This window comes from Colletotrichum fioriniae (assembly GCF_027942845.1).
Source record: "Colletotrichum fioriniae strain IMI 355084 chromosome Unknown scaffold_5, whole genome shotgun sequence".
Taxonomy (NCBI): domain Eukaryota; kingdom Fungi; phylum Ascomycota; class Sordariomycetes; order Glomerellales; family Glomerellaceae; genus Colletotrichum; species Colletotrichum fioriniae.
In genome coordinates this window covers 1,529,174-1,545,251 of record NW_027076841.1, presented here as the reverse complement: position 1 = coordinate 1,545,251, position 16,078 = coordinate 1,529,174, and the positions used below count along the sequence as shown (strand labels likewise).

Below are 16,078 nucleotides of genomic sequence, written 5' to 3'. Positions count from 1 at the left end.
AGAGCTAATTGGCCTCTTTCATGCGCGAGTAATTCGTCGAAAGGTATCTTCAGCTAGTCAGCTAGGTTCTCAGAAATGCGCAAGTAGAGGCTGGGTTGAGCTGTAGATTGTCCGATTGAGGATAAGTGGCGGTCGAGAAGATGTTTTGAGAGATTGGAAAGAGTAATATGAACCTGACTGGATTGTGAGGCGGGAAGGGGCTATTCGTTTGCTATTGCCAACCGCAATACAAGACTCTCCAGACGAGAGCTGTTGTATGCGGAGAGTGAGGATGGATGTAGAAGGTTTGGCAAGAAGGCACGGGTGGAAGTTGAGGTATATATACGGTAGGTAGGGATGGGAATTTGACGATTGCTTCGCAGGCAAGAGCGACCTCACATGGACCGGGGTAGGAAGGAGAGGCAACAAGGAGAGAAGGAGGCAAGGGGATGGAGCAGTTAAAGACGGGAGTCTTAACCTAGGGGACAGAAAGCGATGTAATATTTGCAAATAGATTTGCGAATAGAGGAACTTACAGTATCTTGTCGTCCATCTGTGAACTCCACTCTATACCACAGTTCGCCTTCCATACCAGGTACCTCTTCGATAACTTCATCCACGACGTCGCTCTTTATTGAGCAATACTGGGCGCGTTTCTCCGGTGATATGGGCGGTAGGATTATCTCAAAGTTCCACGGGCGCAATGTCGATACCGCCTTCCCTATGTCATCTTCTGGCTTGATAGTTTCGAAGCTATCGACTCGTTCGCTCGTGATTGCCGTCTCGTTTTCGTGTGTATCATCAGCCTCAATGGAGGGAATGTGTTCGTCGACGCCGAAGTCGGTTCTGGGCGGTGTTTTTGCGATCTCCCCAGTTGCGGGTTCGGCAGCGATGTCGTCACTCTCTGTTTGAACCGAGACGCAGTCTACCGTGCCATCTACCGGGCCGTCTACCGGGGTAACTTCCATATCTTCGTCTGCCATACTGTCGTCGAGCATAACCTCGTCCTCGTCCGCAACCTTCTCCTCCGCCTCGGTCTCATCGGCACGAAGATTGGCCTCGTGGGAGCGATCAAAGTCGGCAGTGTCCAGTCCGAATAGGGCATCGCTCGGGGATCCCGCAAGTGACATTGTGGCATTGTCGTCAGCACCGGTTGGAAGGTCGTCCATGATGCGACAAGCTGCGACTTGATCACATTTACGAGGGTGTGTCGGGAGTTGGTGGGATGGCGCGGGTTGGCTCTGGAGCGTTGATCAATCTGAATACAAGAAGAAAATTGAGAAAGAGAAAATAATGCGAACAGTTCAACCAATCTCCATCTTTTGCTGGTTATAGCAAAAAAGCCGGGGGTGGGAATGGCGCAAGTTGTGGACGCTGCTTGTCAAGGCATGAAGGTGGGATTATTCGACGGTTGACGCGACGAACCTCGAAACCGCGTTGCTGCCGCTACATCCATTAAACTTAGTTCCAAAGTGGGAATTGGCTTGCTGAAAGGAGATACGTACCTGTTCCCGGTGTGGAGACTCCGGGAATAAACCCACCAGATCGCCCTTTGTGACCAATGGAAGCCCCGGTCTATCTTGTGAGTGATTCTCACCGCCCGGACCCTGCGCAGCTCTGGAATGGCAGAAAAAAAAGTTCCACGAGTCCAAGTCCCAATGAAGTGTAAACCCACCCATACGTTGCTTGACATGGTGCAGCGGAACAGCAACAGCAAATACATCAGCAACATCGGTATCATCATCATCCGGGCCCATCCCTTGTACACAATGCAATGAGTCTCCTTACAAGATGGAGCGCTTCACGCCCATTTACCGCAACCCAAAGAGCCATACAACTTTCCGGTAACTCGTTTCTCTACGGCCAAGCGCGCAATGGATCGCTTTCTGCGATACATCGTGGCATTTGGCGTTCAGACAAGCCACGCAACGATCGCACCGACCGCAACTCCAGGCCTGCATCCAGGCCGCGATTGACAGAGTCTCAAGGCCGCGGCAGATCAAGAGATGCTGCCAAATCCAAGCCCGATGCTTTCAGCGAACGATTCTCCAGTGCTATCGGTAGCCGTCGAGATGGCCCGCGAGACCGGGAACAGCGCCATTTCAAGCCCAAGAAGGCCTTCCAGAAGATGCAAGAGAGGATAAAAGAGCAGGAAGAAGAAGGAGGAAGAAAATCTCGAAGCAAGCGGTTCAACAACCCCGAGTTCTCCTTCGGCAAGAAGAGCTTGGTCTACCAACTCAACCGTGGTGAGTTGAAGGACAAGGTTGGCAAGCTGCTGGAGAAGAGTGGCGCGAAAGAGGAGGAGTTTTCGAAGCCGACGGCAGAGCGTGAGAGTGGAAACGACTGGTTCCAGGGTGGTCGACAGGATCGTCAAGACGGCCGCCAACGCGACCAATACCAGGATCGCCGTCCAGATCGGCAACACGAACGTTTCCAGAATCGCCGCCCCGATCGCCAGCGCGACCAGTTTTCAGACCGCCGTCCGGACCGCCGTGATAATCAGTCAGGAGCGAGGCCAGGTTTTGCGCGAGAGCGTATGGACTCTATGCGGGAGGGTGTCCGCAGAGAACTCGAAGCCGCCCCTCCTCGGCGGTTTGGGTCAAGGCAGCCGGACCATGAAGCATCTTCTGATCCGTCAGAATTCCGTGGCTTGGTTCAGTTCACGACAGCTGCATCGCAGTTTCTCTTTGGTCGTTCGGTCGTCAAGGCAGCGCTGAAGAATTCGCAACGCAAACTCTATCACCTCTACCTCTACCAAGGAAGCAACAAGAAGGAAAGCATGGACGATAGATGGATCTTGTCCATGGCGGAAAAGAAGAAGGTCAAGATCACCAAGCTTTACGAAAATGACCAACAACTGCTCGATAAAATGAGCAAGGGTCGACCACACAACGGCATCGTGATGGAGACATCACCACTGCCTCAGTTGCCGATCACAGGTCTCGGCGCAGAACATAGCGAGCTCCATGGCTACCCCGTCTTAGTAGGACGTCAGTCCAAGGAAGACGTCGCGATTAACGGAACCGAGGGTTTCATTCCTTCCAGGCCCGGTACGGCCCGGCCGCTTGTGCTCCTTCTGACCGAGATTCTGGACCCCGGCAACCTCGGTGCCATTCTCCGGACAGCTCGGTTCCTCGGTGTTTCCGCGGTTGCTATTACGAAGAGGACATCGTCGTCGATCACGTCTACTGTATTGAAGGCTTCAGCAGGGGCTTCTGAGGAGCTCCAGTTGTTCTCTGTGGAGGATCCGGGAGCTTTCCTCCACGCAAGCGCAGCCGCAGGATGGACATCGTATGCTGCAGTCGCACCGACGGCTGGCTTGCGTAGAGACAACCGCCAGTGGACACCGGAAAGCATTGAGGAGAAGAAGCCTCTTCTTTCACAGCCGTCCATTCTCGTTCTTGGCAACGAAGGTACAGGTCTCCCTTACGATATCAGGAAGAAGGCCACCCATGAGATTACGATCCCGCGAGTAGCGATGTCGAGCTCGGTTGATAGCTTGAACGTCAGCGTAGCCACGGCCTTACTCTGCAACTCGTTCCTGAGAGGCACTGCAGAGCCTAACAGTCTTACAGAGAGGCTGCAGAAAGAAGCTCACAAGGCAGATGCCGGCGAAAGCATGTTTTAGCGTGGTCTCTACTGTGGGAAGATGTAACACCATATATGATCATGTAACATATTGTACAAATATCTGTAAAAGTACATTTAGAATATCTGACAAGACATGGAAGGGCTATTTCGGTGAACCAAAGCCAAGCCTCCCCTTCTCTATATAATAAACATCCATTACGAAGATAACTAGTAGCAAGAGACCTTGATGCGAGTTCGCATATGTCATGCTGTCTTCGAGATGTCGCAAGCACCTACTCCGTAAACGTATTGGGGTGTCCTGGTGGCCCCAGGCTTCCCGTCCCGCGGACCCCTGCAAACCTTAGCAGCCAAACCCCTGACAACATCCAGGCCCGTGTCTCTCCCGCCCCTGCCACCAAAGCTTGTCGGCAAAACGGCCTTGAATGACGTCTTTTTGGCATCTGTCAGCTTGGCCCAGCCCCCTAAAGAATCTTTAGCTCAGGTACGTACACAAAGCTATAGCCAGCCCGCAGCCGCTGGAGACCGAGAAAATAAGCACTGGTAAACAAACCGACAACAAGACAGCAAAGCAAAAGGGGGAAGCAATACTTGGGGAAAAAATATTGCTGGGGTGATCAGATCTCGGGTTTGACGTGTACTTGCTGCGGGCCACAGACAAAAAGTTGACAGCGGTCAGATACGAGGGCGGTGAGGTGTCGCAGCCTGTGTCGAAGCCCGAGCAAGCTCCATCGTCTTGCAGCTGGGATCTGGACTCCCGGCGTGGAGCGTACAGCGTGGAGCGAGGAGCGTGAGACTGCCAGGTGAGTTGTGCATCTTCGCCCAGCCACCGATTTCCGCGGCGCCATCCACGCCTCACTAAATGCCCGACCAGACCTCTTCTTTTTTTCCTCTTTACCCTTTTCAATCCTCTACATCAATCCGAGCGAACCTCTGCAGATTGACATTCCACACCAAATCCTCGATCATCGTTGACAAAGATCGTCGGTGTCAGTGAACTACCCTAAACTGACAGGCGCGACCCAGCGCCACTTACACACAGAGCCTGGGGCCCGGTTGACGACTTTAACCCAACTTCAACACCATCATCGTCAGCTCTGGCACTCATTGCGATCGTTACCAAAGGGCCGTTGCCTCGAACTCGACAAAATGCGTTCTCATCCGCTTCTGGGTCTCCCTTCCTCGCTCTTGCTGCTCACAGCAGCATGCATCACCGCAGAGCACCCTGGCCTCATCCGCAAAATGTCACCAAACGCCGGGGAGAAGCTCCTGCCCAATGACCTCGCATTCACACCCAACGACGTCTTTGGGACAATAAACACAACCCCGCTCTCGCCCCGTGAAGAGCTGCTCGCCGCTCGCATGGCCGACGACAACTTTCTTTCCAATACCTCGTTTTCATACCGACCGCCCTTTGCAGAACATCATGACAGCACGACCAGCATCGGCTGGGAGAGCCTTAGGCGCGCCGTTGAGGCACTTCACATTCTCGAGAAGAGGCAGTCTTGCCCGACAACTATGAACAGCTGCGAGTACATCGGAGCCGCAAACAAGTGCTGTCTGAGCAACGAAGTGTGTGTCAAGGTGGTCGACGAGCACGTTGGGAACGTCGCCTGTTGCCCCAAGGGTGCCGCTTGCAGCGGAGCGGTTGCGGCATGTCCCAGCGGTACCACGAGCTGTGATGCGGAGATGAGTGGTGGATGTTGTATTCCGGGATATGTCTGCCAGGGCGTTGGCTGTAAGTATTCACACACTCTTCCATACTTGGCTATAAGCTGACATGACCAAGGCGTACCAAGCCCTCCCCCGGCGACGAGTGCTTCACCCACTCAGACGGTCACAGGCACTGGTGGAGGTGGAGGTGGAGGAGGCGGCGGCAGTACCGGTGGCGGGGGCGGAGGTGGAGGAGCAGGCACGACAGTCGTACAGACCATCACCACGACGTCCGTCTCTACAACGACACTCGTTGACGGGAGAACCACGACGGTGCATGTGACGGTAATCGTAACGGTAAATCCCGGCGGAGCGACCACGAGAACAACCACGACGAGCACAGCCCCCGAGGAGCCCTCAACCACGACTCCAGAGCCTACAACGACGACTACAGGCACCGCGGTGCCTCCATTCCGACCGACATCCACCGACTCTGACGAGCCTCCAGTCACATCCGCGTACTGCCCGACCGGATTCTACGCCTGTCTCGCCCGCGCCGGTGGAGGCTGTTGCCAGACTGGCCGCGACTGTGCCACTACTTCGTGTCCGCCCACAGAATCGACCACCATTATCAGCAACGGCGTCACCGTCGTAGTTCCCCTTACCGAGGTACCGGAGCCCCAGGCAACGGAGACCTGCGCGAGTGGTTGGTTCTTGTGCGGCTCCGAGGGTGGTCCCGTCCCTGGCTGCTGCCCGAGCGGGTACGAGTGCGGTACCGCGAGCTGCTCGAGCATCTCACCGACACGCACTGGTGAGATCCAGAAGCATTTCCCCAATTCGGGGGGTTCAAGGGCTGTGGTGTCGTTGGCTGCCGTGGCCGTCTCTCTTATGGTTGCGTTATTTTGATTCTACAGCATCATTGCATTGGGCGGCGTTTATAGACTGGAATTTTCAAAGGCACTGAGGATGGACTCCATTTGAAATTTAGAAGCAACAAGGAACGGAAATTAGGATGGCCGGGGGGACGTATACGAGGGATGTATAATGGCCTTGGTCACAATGAACATGAGAGGATTTCCCGAGGCTTGAGCTTAGGGAACGTACTCCAGCACACACACTCAAGAGAGCACATATTGAAGAACGTACTCCCGTCGTCTCTTATTCAATTTGCAACACAGTCTTGACCTTGGCATGAGATCTCCACTTTACACAGATCAGTGAGTGGTGTTGCCGATCAGCTGCTCCCGCTAAAACAACGCTCCCACGTTCAAGATGAAGATGTGGATGACATGGAACCTCTGTTTGAAAGGCAGAAAGGAGTTTCCGTGCCGTCTAAGACGAAAAACTTGTAACGCGTGACGAGAGATAATATGAAAATGGGATGTCAATGATTGGATTTATCTGTACCTCCAGGGCCTCCAGACTAGCTATGGTACTCGCTTTTCTTCTCAGAAAAAATCAAATAAAGAACTCAAATACAAATAATGCCCCCCCCCCCCCCTCGCGGTCCTCATAAGAGTGACGGAAGACTCGAATAAAAAACTCCGTGCGCCGTGTAAAAGTTTACCCCCCGTCTCGAGACGAGGCTCTATGGAGACTGTTCCCCGCCCACGATGATGCGATTGGTGACTTTGGTATTAAAGTAAAGAGGTATAATGCAAAAGATTCGGGCCCTTTTTTCCTTCTTTCACGGGCCTACCTAGTGATGTGTGTGGGGGGTATGTATGAAATTGCTAAGGAATGATTGTATTGTTGGACACCTTGATGAGCTCTCGCCTGGAGAGGGGTGGTGATGTGAACCGCGTCGAGTAAGGGGAAAACAGAAACAAGTCTAGATGAAGTAGGCAGCGACGATGCCAGCAACGACGAGAGAGCCGACAGAGTTGTGGACTGCCGCGGCGGTGGGCACGGAGGACGGGTTGGTGATTGTACCCGAGGGCGGGATCGGTGTGCGGGTGCCTGATGGGCTGCTGCCGGGTGCGGTGGTAGTAGGGCGACCGGAGCTACCACCGCCACCGCCGTTACCACCGCCGTTGCCACCACCACCACCACCACCACCACGGCTCGTCGGAGCGGTACCGTTCCCAGAAGGAGCAGGTCCACTGCCAGTACCACCGCCGCCGCCGGTTCCAGTAGGTCTAGATGGACCAGCAGTACTCGTTATCGTACCGTTACCAGACGATCGAGGCGGAGGACCGATCGGGTACGTAGGTCTCGGGACATACCCTGGTCCCCGTCCCCGTTCCGGAGGCGTAGGGGTGCAGACGCTGGGCGGGAGCTGGAAGGGGCTGGGGGAGGCGTAGACGACGCAGTTCTTCTCGCAGGCGGCGTCGCCCGAGTAGGGCTGGGACATCCAGCACAGGGAAGGGTTGACGCCGAGGGGAAACTGGCCGGCGAGGTTGTTTGTGCAGCGGCCCGGTTGGCCGCGGCCGTTTGCGTCGCAGCGGATGATGATGTCTGTGCCGAAGGAGTCGCCTGCGCAGAAGGCGGAGTTGGGTCGGGAGCAGATGTATTGGCCTGTTGTTGCGTTGCTGGTTTGTGGTGTTAGTGAGGGCGAGGGCGAGGGCAAGGGAGAGGGAGAGGGGGTTTGGCTTACTATGTGACTTGGGCTGAGGCCATCGCCGCAACGGCGAGGAGGAGGGTGGCGGATGTCTTCATGTTGATGCGCTTCTAGTTGGGTGTGTCGCGGACGTGAAGATGGTCGAGGTAGGAGGCAACGGAGGATAGACGAAGCCTTTCTGTGTACGTGCAGGTTGAAGCTCACACAAAACGAGGGGATGTGATTTCTTTATGCTGTGGTATGGAGATATGAAATGCTGATGATGAGGGAAACCAAAGGGATGAGAGGTGGAATCATCCGTGATCCATATATAGATGGGCTGCGTGGAAGCAACGCTACTAAGTGAAGGGGGGGGGGGGGGCATAAGAAGCCATCTTCAGGCACGGAAAAGGAAGAGAGTCAAGATGGCTGGGATCGGCTTCCGGAGCCTAAAAGTCAGCGCATGCGAAAAGCCAAGTAACGTCAAGCTCTCTCTTTCCATCACAGAAAACGATGGCGGACCCGCTGGGTTCGAAGAAAGAAAAAAAGCGAAGACGAGAGAAAAGCCGGCGGCGGCGCTGAGACAGATGTCAACTGAGGTGTGTGATGGCGAAGCTGGGCTGGTGGCTGGCTGGCTGACTGACTGACTGGTAGCGGCGCGTTGGTGGGTCTTCTGGCGGGTCTGCCGATTGGCGAATCGGGTTGCCGTCGGGGTCTTTTCTTGGAAGGTTGAGTTCTTCTAGTTCGTCTCCAAAGGCAATGAGACTTGGTTGCCTCTGAATCTGAATCTGCCCACCCAGTCTGGGCGGATTTTCTCAATATTGCGTCTACTTCTGCAACCAGAATACCGGAACGGTCGGGGTGAGTGAGTTTGTGCAACGTGCAGAGAGGGAGTAAGTAACAGAGAGGAATGGGATATGTGATGGCAGGCCAAAGGGAACACCCCCCTCGAGCCATCTCCCTGTCATCGGCTGCGTGCTGCTTGTAGAAGGAAGCAAATACATTTTCGATAGAGCAGAGTTGCATCACTGTGTTCACAAACGAAGCTTCCAACTCCTCCCTGCAAAACGTTCCTTGATAGGATGAATTTGCGACCTGCCTCTTGCAAACCAGACTTCTCATCGTGGCTCTTGTTGAACATGATACAGAGTTGACCAAGCTGAGAACGACAGGCCAAAGATTTCGTTCTGCCTCAAAAGTGAAAATTCGAACGTCAAACAATCACCGTATTTCGTCTCGCGAATCTAGCGACATGGCTACAGACTCATATTATCAAGCCACCGGCAATCGCGCGCAGCGGTGCAAGCTGGCACGAGATTCTCCAAAGTATGACCACTTCTTCATGGAAAGACTGAGACAACTGACACGAATGCAAACCTGAAAGTGGCCGGGAAGGGAGGGGTGCCGCTCGCGCACATTCCAACACCCGAGAACGGTTGCGAAGGGGGGCGTGGGTGTTGGTGGATCGAAAGATATACACGTGCAACCGTCAAGCCACGCCATTACCATCGCCGGCTCTTCTTCGTACTCCAATCGCGGAAAGAAAAAGAAAAAAACCATAAGATTATGTACATTTGTCTTTTCAATTGGACTTTTGCGCGCAATTGGCTAAGGTACTTACCCAGCGTTTGCTCCGAGCCATGCCTGCCCAATCGCCGAAATCCATTTCCGATCTAAACTACCCACCTTAGGAACCTTATTCGGCAAAGCTGAGCGCTGCTTCGTACGACAATCCAACCAAGACCCAACCCAACCAAGACTCAATCCAGCAAGAAGAGGAAAAAAAAAAAGGAAGAAGAAAACACCGCCTCGTGGCTTCAGCTCATCTGAATCCGACTCCGTGGCGGCCGTATCCAAAAGACCAGACGGGCGAGATGGCTCACAAGTCATTCATATCGAAACAGCCTCACTCGCTACTTACTAGATCGGTCTCCAGCAAGCGCTTGTCCAGGTAAGCGTTGACACAAGTCCATGATCGATTCTCTTTGAACCACGTTTACCAAGAACGGTACTTACCTAGTACCTAAGGAACCTAAAAAAGAAAGCGCCCATGTGGAAAGGCATTCTGTAGCTAAAAGTATTGGGGTGCGCAAAGTAAGTACCCAAGGTATCCGTAGAAGCAGTTGGCGTACCAGTCCACTGGAATGCGCCCCCGGCCATCTTAATCGCTAGCAGCCCCGCGTGCCGCCCCCAAGGGAACCACCAAGGTTAGCCCTACGACGAAAATAGAAACACTTAAAGTCCCTGTCGTCGACGACGATGGAGGCCGCCCCGCTGCTCCCGAAAGGTCCGGGTCTGTGCTTCCCCCTCCCCGAGTCTTTCCACAGTTAACTTGTGCGGAAGCTCTGGATAAGGCAGATTGTGAACATTCCATTGTTGGTACGCGTCGCGTTCAGGGCGCGGGGGCCGGTCATTCCAGCCACGGGCTTGCAATCGAGGCGAGGGGTAGAGCAAGGACCGTGGGAGCGTTGGGTTCCGTTCAACTGATGCGGCAAGGGCTGTGTCGATCAATGAAGCAAATGCCGCTTCTGCCGTTAAAGACTAGGTGGACCAATTTCTGTTGGATGCGTATTACTCTTTCTTTAGCACGCATCCTTGCAATCTACCCATACCTTCGACGTAGACTTTATTGTCTATTGGAAATGTCACGGGGCTGTGGAGATGGCTTCAGAAACTCTCAAGGTACGAAAATCATTCATTCATTGACTACATCCAACGTACACCTGTGAAGCACAACGTTCATCAACTCAACTTTTGCAGTCATAACTCCAACCTCCTTCAACAACGCCTGTGCCATCGAGAGAGACCACGTCCCACCATAATTGCTCCTTAATTCCAACCCTTCGTTATGGCAAAGCCTTCTTGTTCCATCCTCGCAACCATGCTGCAATGCCTCTTTCTCAGAGCTCCTCGTAGACCTCAGTCTGGTTCACCATGGCGCTGAGAGGGCCGCGCTTGACCATGATGCTCATGATCTCATAAAGCGCATCAGCGGCGGCCATGGTAGTATGCTCGGCGTTCGTATCGTAAGCAGGCTGGGTCCCATTTAATTAGTTTCATGTTGCTCTATACCCCAGTAGTAATAGCACCCAGAAAGAAAACTTACAGCAACCTCCACGATATCAGCAGCAATGAGGTTGAGGTCCTCCAACCCACGAAGGATGGTGCGAAGCTCGCGAGTGGACCAGCCACCCGTCTCAGGGGTACCAGTAGCGGGAGCGACTGTGCGCCACGGTCAGCTGACATTCTTCCCAACGTTTCTAGCATTTCATCACTTACATGCAGGGTCAAGCGTGTCGATATCCAGAGAAAGGTAGACAGGGTTCTTTGTGCCGACACGGTCAATGATCTTCTTGATGATGCCGTCCGTGCCAATCTTGTCAATCTCGCGAGCCTCAACGATCTCGAAGCCGCAGTATCCGTCGTTCTCGTAGTCACTGGGTCCGCTGAGCGTCGTGCGGATACCAGCGTGGATGTTGGAGTCGTTGCGCAGCAGTCCCTCCTGAGCGGCATGGTAGAAGTAGGTGCCGTGGTTGATGCTGGCGACCTCTGAGGGGAGAACCGCCAAAGACCTTGGGGCGCCCTACACATTGTAAGTTTTGCGATTTGCGCCTTTATGGATCATTTCATTTGACTTACAAGTATCAAGATGACTGTCAAAGTGAATGACAGACACGGGACCGTAGGCACGGTTGATAGAGCGCAGCAGGGGCAGGGTGATAGTGTGGTCGCCACCCAGAGTGATGACACGAGGCAGGGTGCGCTCGTTCTTCGCAGGTCCCTTCTTCGCCGCATCTGTGGCAGGCTGGCGTGAAAGGATCTCAAAGTGTCCCTCTTCGATCTGGTGCAGAGCCCACGTGTTATCGTACCTTGCTTCGAGTTAGCAAGCAGGAAACGGGCGAGCAAGGTCCGTGTTGTCTTCTCACGATGTGACCGGAATGTCTCCGCAGTCTAGGACAGTAGCCCAACTGTTGAACGGGTTTGTAGCCAATGGCACATTGTAACCTCCGCTGCCTGGTGTAAGTATTCTTCCTTGCAAGCAATCAGTATCTTGGCACGGGGATAGGCTTACTAGAGGTTCAGGCGGCGTGAGCCCTGACGAATTCCTGACGGGCCAAAACGGGCACCAGGGCGGTACGAAGTACCAGTGTCAAAGGGCGCTCCTGCGTGGTGTAAGTGCTATTCACAGATGACTGTTCTCCGACTTCACTCACCAATGAAGGCAATGTCATACTTGACATTCTTTGCCCCGAGGCACGGCTGGTACGGCAGGCGTCCAAAGGTGGAAATGCCCGAGAAGACAGAGTCGGCCTGAAATGTGTAAGACAACGCGCGAAGCCCAGGTCAATGGCGATCCTAAATACCTGAGTACCGCCGTCACCCGGAATCGTGTTATACCAGAGGGACTGGTGAGGTCCGGACATGGACTTCTGGTGGTCGTCGTGGTCGCCGTGACCATAAACGGTTGCCGCAAGGCAGAGTGCGAGGATGCTTCGAGAAACCATGGTGCTATAAGTCGACTATACAGTAATTTCAAATTGCAGCTACTACTCAGGGCGAAATTCAAAGCTCATGAAGAGGAATGGCCTTGACTTTATGAATCTCGGCGAGCTGCAAGGTCCCGTTCTATGTCAGAAGCAGATTGGCCAAGGTTCGACAGCTCTTCTCCACGCATGATGTTTTATGGTGGGCATCAGGTATGGCCCTGGGTTCGGCTCGCAAGCTTATCGTCGATGTATTAGCCACACAACAGGAGCTCCCTGAGACGCTTACTGGTCAATGGATGACCATCAGACGCAATGTCGGTCAAAACGATTAACGTGTTCGCGTTAGGTAAAGACCAGGGCCTCGGCAGACGTGCTGGCAGTGCGGGGCAAGAGATAAAGCTCCCTCCACCCTTCTCCAATGTCATGATGCTTGTAAGATCAGCGTAGATGCTTGGTTCGAGCTTCGATTGGCTTCGAGTCTTGCCGTACCCGGTCTCTGTACTCCGGACGGAGAGCCCTCAAATCAAGCGGTGCTGCATGTAGTGGCAGGGTTCTGCCTACTACTCAGGTATCCAGGCGCCGTCGGCGAAGCCATTGCCGTGGAGAGAACGGTCCAAGTGTCTGCTCCTAGGATGCTAGGTCCTAGGACGGACGGTCTGGATGCTGTGAGCAGGGCGGGGTCAAGCTGGAGTGTGGTCGGTATTATGATGCAAACTCTGAACGAGATAAGCCAGAATGGGTTCCCCAAATGCACCTTCTGCAGGGTCATCAGCCGGGCCTTGAAGAACAAGTCTGTAGCGTTGACAGCGCCAACCCGGTTCCGCGGGGAAGCGTCTGTTGAGCTTGTAAAAGTAGAGTCACTTTGGCCAATGAGATGGCCCTGAACAACATTAGCTCATGAGTCGTTGGAAACGAAGAAGCCTTCTCCGGTCTCCAAGAGAGTCCTGGTTCTTCAGAAATGCATTGGTGAAGAAGGTCCCTCTAGATGGGAGTCCTCGTCGATGACGTGGGGCAAGCAGCAAACTCCCCACGCGGGGCTGATAAGATAAAGCTACGGCACGCTAACACATGCAACCTGTGCTAGGCGCTTACCCGAATAGGAAAACAAGCAGTAACGGCCACCTCGGTGCACTTGCAACCCGCCATGCACACTTTGCAGGCTGCTCGCCTGGAGAGATATCGACAGCGGCGATGAGATGAGACGTGTTGCAAGACCGGGCCCGGAGAGCTGATAAGCAGAGTACGCCACTTGCCCGGAAGTCGGCTTCATCAGCGGCCTGTCATGACTTTTTGAGACCGATAAGGATGATTTGTTATTTCATGCATAAGCAGCAACCACTGCCCAGGATCTCAGCTGGAGGTACTTAAAGCCTAAGAGTTTCTTCTCTAAGCTGCGCTGAACAACTCGCCTGCTCAGCCGACCTTTAATGCCAACGGAGTACCGTGCTCCGGCTCATCCGCTCGTGCCGAGGTGCCGGATCCGTCATGGCCTTGCCCCTCATCGGATTTCGTGAGACTCTTGACCCACGCCGGGCCGACTCTCGCCTGGCAAGCCCTGGCGTTCACGGCGGAGCCCGGGAGTGCTCCGCCCCGGCGCCATCCCGCGCCCGTTAAGCTTGCCCCGGCTGAAACAAACCATTCCGGCACCTCTTCCCTTGAGAGGAATGCGTGGTACAGTCCGGAAATAATTTACTATTGCAGCGGAACATCAGCTGGACTCTGGAAACTTCAAACACAGAAGACGATCCGCGCGATAACTTATCAGAACAGTACTTGCTAAAGTCAGGGTGATGATTACACAGTACCCAAGGCACGGGTGCATTTTTTTTTTTTTTTTTTTTGCTTCTCTCTTTCTTTCTTTCTTTCTTCTCACACTTCAGCGGGGCGAGCTGAACTACGGCTGCTGCTCTGTAATCATGACAGCGCTGCCTATCGTGTTTCTTTGCAAGTCAATTTGCCGTCCCCGACTCCCTGTGCATCCTTTGCAGTGGCTCTGTTTCCAAATCTGCACCTTGTCTTATGCAGCAAGCCGTGGCAGGTCGCTGATTCGCCTCGGGGCTTGTTGGAGGTCATGCAGGTCGGAGAGAAGGACGCCGAGTTGCACAGTTCTGATTTGTCTGGAACAAGCACAGGAAAAAGTGGTTACGACTTCTTTGTTGCTGCATCTGCGCTGTTTTTGAATGATACGGGAGACCAGATGGCGTCGTTCAACCGGGCATAGGAATCGCTTACAGCAAGATATGCAGCCTAAGAGATACGTGGTATGCCACGCCGGTCTTCTCTCAGCCAGCTAGGAAGGACGCCTCATCAAGAAGTTTTGACACGCACAAGCTCTCAGAATCCATACCTATGGGTTAGAAAGTGCGAGCGACTCCCTATTGGACGACATGGCTTGCAGAAAATATGGCCGAATCGGTCGGAATACCTTACCTAGGGCATGTTGGAGCAAGTGAGGGGGGAGACCCAAGGCGAAGACGGAGGCACACGCACAAGAATACCTTCCGCACATACAACTGAGTACCTACTGAGGAGTGTAGAGGGGGGGATTCATAGGAGAGAAAGAGAGAGACAGAAACAGGAGGGCTAGGGGAGAAAAGCAGGCAAGTACACTCACTCACTACCTACCTATACCGGAGAGGAAAAGTTGGCATGGCTTTGCAGAAGAAGGAAACCACGCCTGCAGCACGATGCAACCACTCAAGCAGGTTCCAACCTATAAGAGGCCGTTGCCACCCTGGTGCAGGTTGACTTATTGGCGGGCGGATTGGGCCGGCCCCGTTTTTCCCGGCCGACTTGAGCCCGCGTAGTGCGCTACGGCGACAGCTGGGAACTTGGGATGGTAGAAGAGTTCCTCATTCGGCCCCCCTGGCGGAGCTACTGCTGCTGGGCCACACGCGCCTTTCCTCTTGGTATCCTGGCAGAGTGGTGCATCACGAGACGACCTCAATGCGACTGGAGGACAAAGGGGCTGGGGGGAGGGGGACGACGATATCAGTGTCTAGCAGTACACACTCGTAGAGGGGGAGAAAACTGCAAGTGCAGGTTTTTCGGATCATGGCTGGGGAGTGAAACATCCACCAATTTTACACTGATACAACTGACTCTGTGCAAGGAGCTGCTCATACGTTACTGTACATACAGGTTTGGTTTGGCCAGGAATACATACGTAAGTGCTAAGGTAAGGTAAGGTCAGGTAAGGTAAGGTAGGGCAGTTTGCCTGGCTGTTCGTTCCTTTCCCCGCCACCCGAATTTTCTTTAGCCAACTTCCTCTGCCTCCTTTTGGATTTGAGACTTGGAGCGCGACCACTGCTACCTGACAGGAGGAACCTACTAGGAATCTCCTTGACTCGGCAGGTTTGGAAAGGCCCCGAATCCACCGTCCACGCGGAGCACGCACAGTTTGCGACGGGGCTGCCCAGTCTTTTTTTTCGCGCGCAGCCGTCAAGAAACGAACAGGTTGGACCCACGTACCATTGGACTGAGATGCGGCCCTTATGTACTCTTGCAAGCTGTTGCAGTAGAATGGTACATTGACCTCACTTCACCTCGACCTCTCTTCCTTACCTTACCTCACCTTGGGTACCTAAATACCTAAATACCTAAGGTAGGTAGGTAGGGTTCCTAGCACTTCAATGATGTAAGTATCATGTACCCATTTACCGGCGCGCAACGCCCCGCCATTCTTCTTTCTCGCACCTATCGCCAGCTTTCCTCCTCGCCCGTCTCTGCAACCCTCAGCCACCCACCACTAATCTTCTCACGTCCGGATACTTGCCGCTCCATCTCTGCTCTGCGCTGCTTGATCTACCCTTGTCTCTCTTCTCCCACCCCA

General features: G+C 53.9%; 4 protein-coding genes across 4 annotated transcripts; 1 reads left to right on the top strand and 3 right to left on the bottom strand.

Moving 5' to 3' along the window:
- Positions 1-452: 452 nt before the first annotated feature.
- On the bottom strand, positions 453-1,148 carry N0V96_005107 (uncharacterized protein; the record flags this gene model as incomplete). Its single annotated transcript, XM_065757304.1, has 1 exon — positions 453-1,148. One exon carries the CDS (start codon positions 1,146-1,148, stop codon positions 453-455), a length of 696 nt encoding a protein of 231 aa, XP_065614073.1.
- Positions 1,149-1,637: 489 nt separating this feature from the next.
- N0V96_005106 (uncharacterized protein) lies at positions 1,638-3,607 on the top strand (the record flags this gene model as incomplete). The annotated part of the gene is made up of 2 exons (XM_053191272.2): positions 1,638-1,642; positions 1,807-3,607. 2 exons carry the CDS (start codon positions 1,638-1,640, stop codon positions 3,605-3,607), a joined length of 1,806 nt encoding a protein of 601 aa, XP_053051255.2.
- A 3,444-nt stretch (positions 3,608-7,051) lies between these two features.
- On the bottom strand, positions 7,052-8,881 carry N0V96_005105 (uncharacterized protein; the record flags this gene model as incomplete). The annotated part of the gene is made up of 2 exons (XM_065757303.1): positions 7,052-7,737; positions 8,875-8,881. 2 exons carry the CDS (start codon positions 8,879-8,881, stop codon positions 7,052-7,054), a joined length of 693 nt encoding a protein of 230 aa, XP_065614072.1.
- Positions 8,882-10,659: 1,778 nt separating this feature from the next.
- On the bottom strand, positions 10,660-12,264 carry N0V96_005104 (uncharacterized protein; the record flags this gene model as incomplete). Its single annotated transcript, XM_065757302.1, has 7 exons — positions 10,660-10,794; positions 10,866-10,981; positions 11,039-11,308; positions 11,450-11,628; positions 11,686-11,773; positions 11,974-12,070; positions 12,124-12,264. The coding sequence occupies 7 exons, from the start codon at positions 12,262-12,264 to the stop codon at positions 10,660-10,662; spliced, it is 1,026 nt and encodes a 341-aa protein (XP_065614071.1).
- Between the last annotated feature and the right edge of the window lie 3,814 nt (positions 12,265-16,078).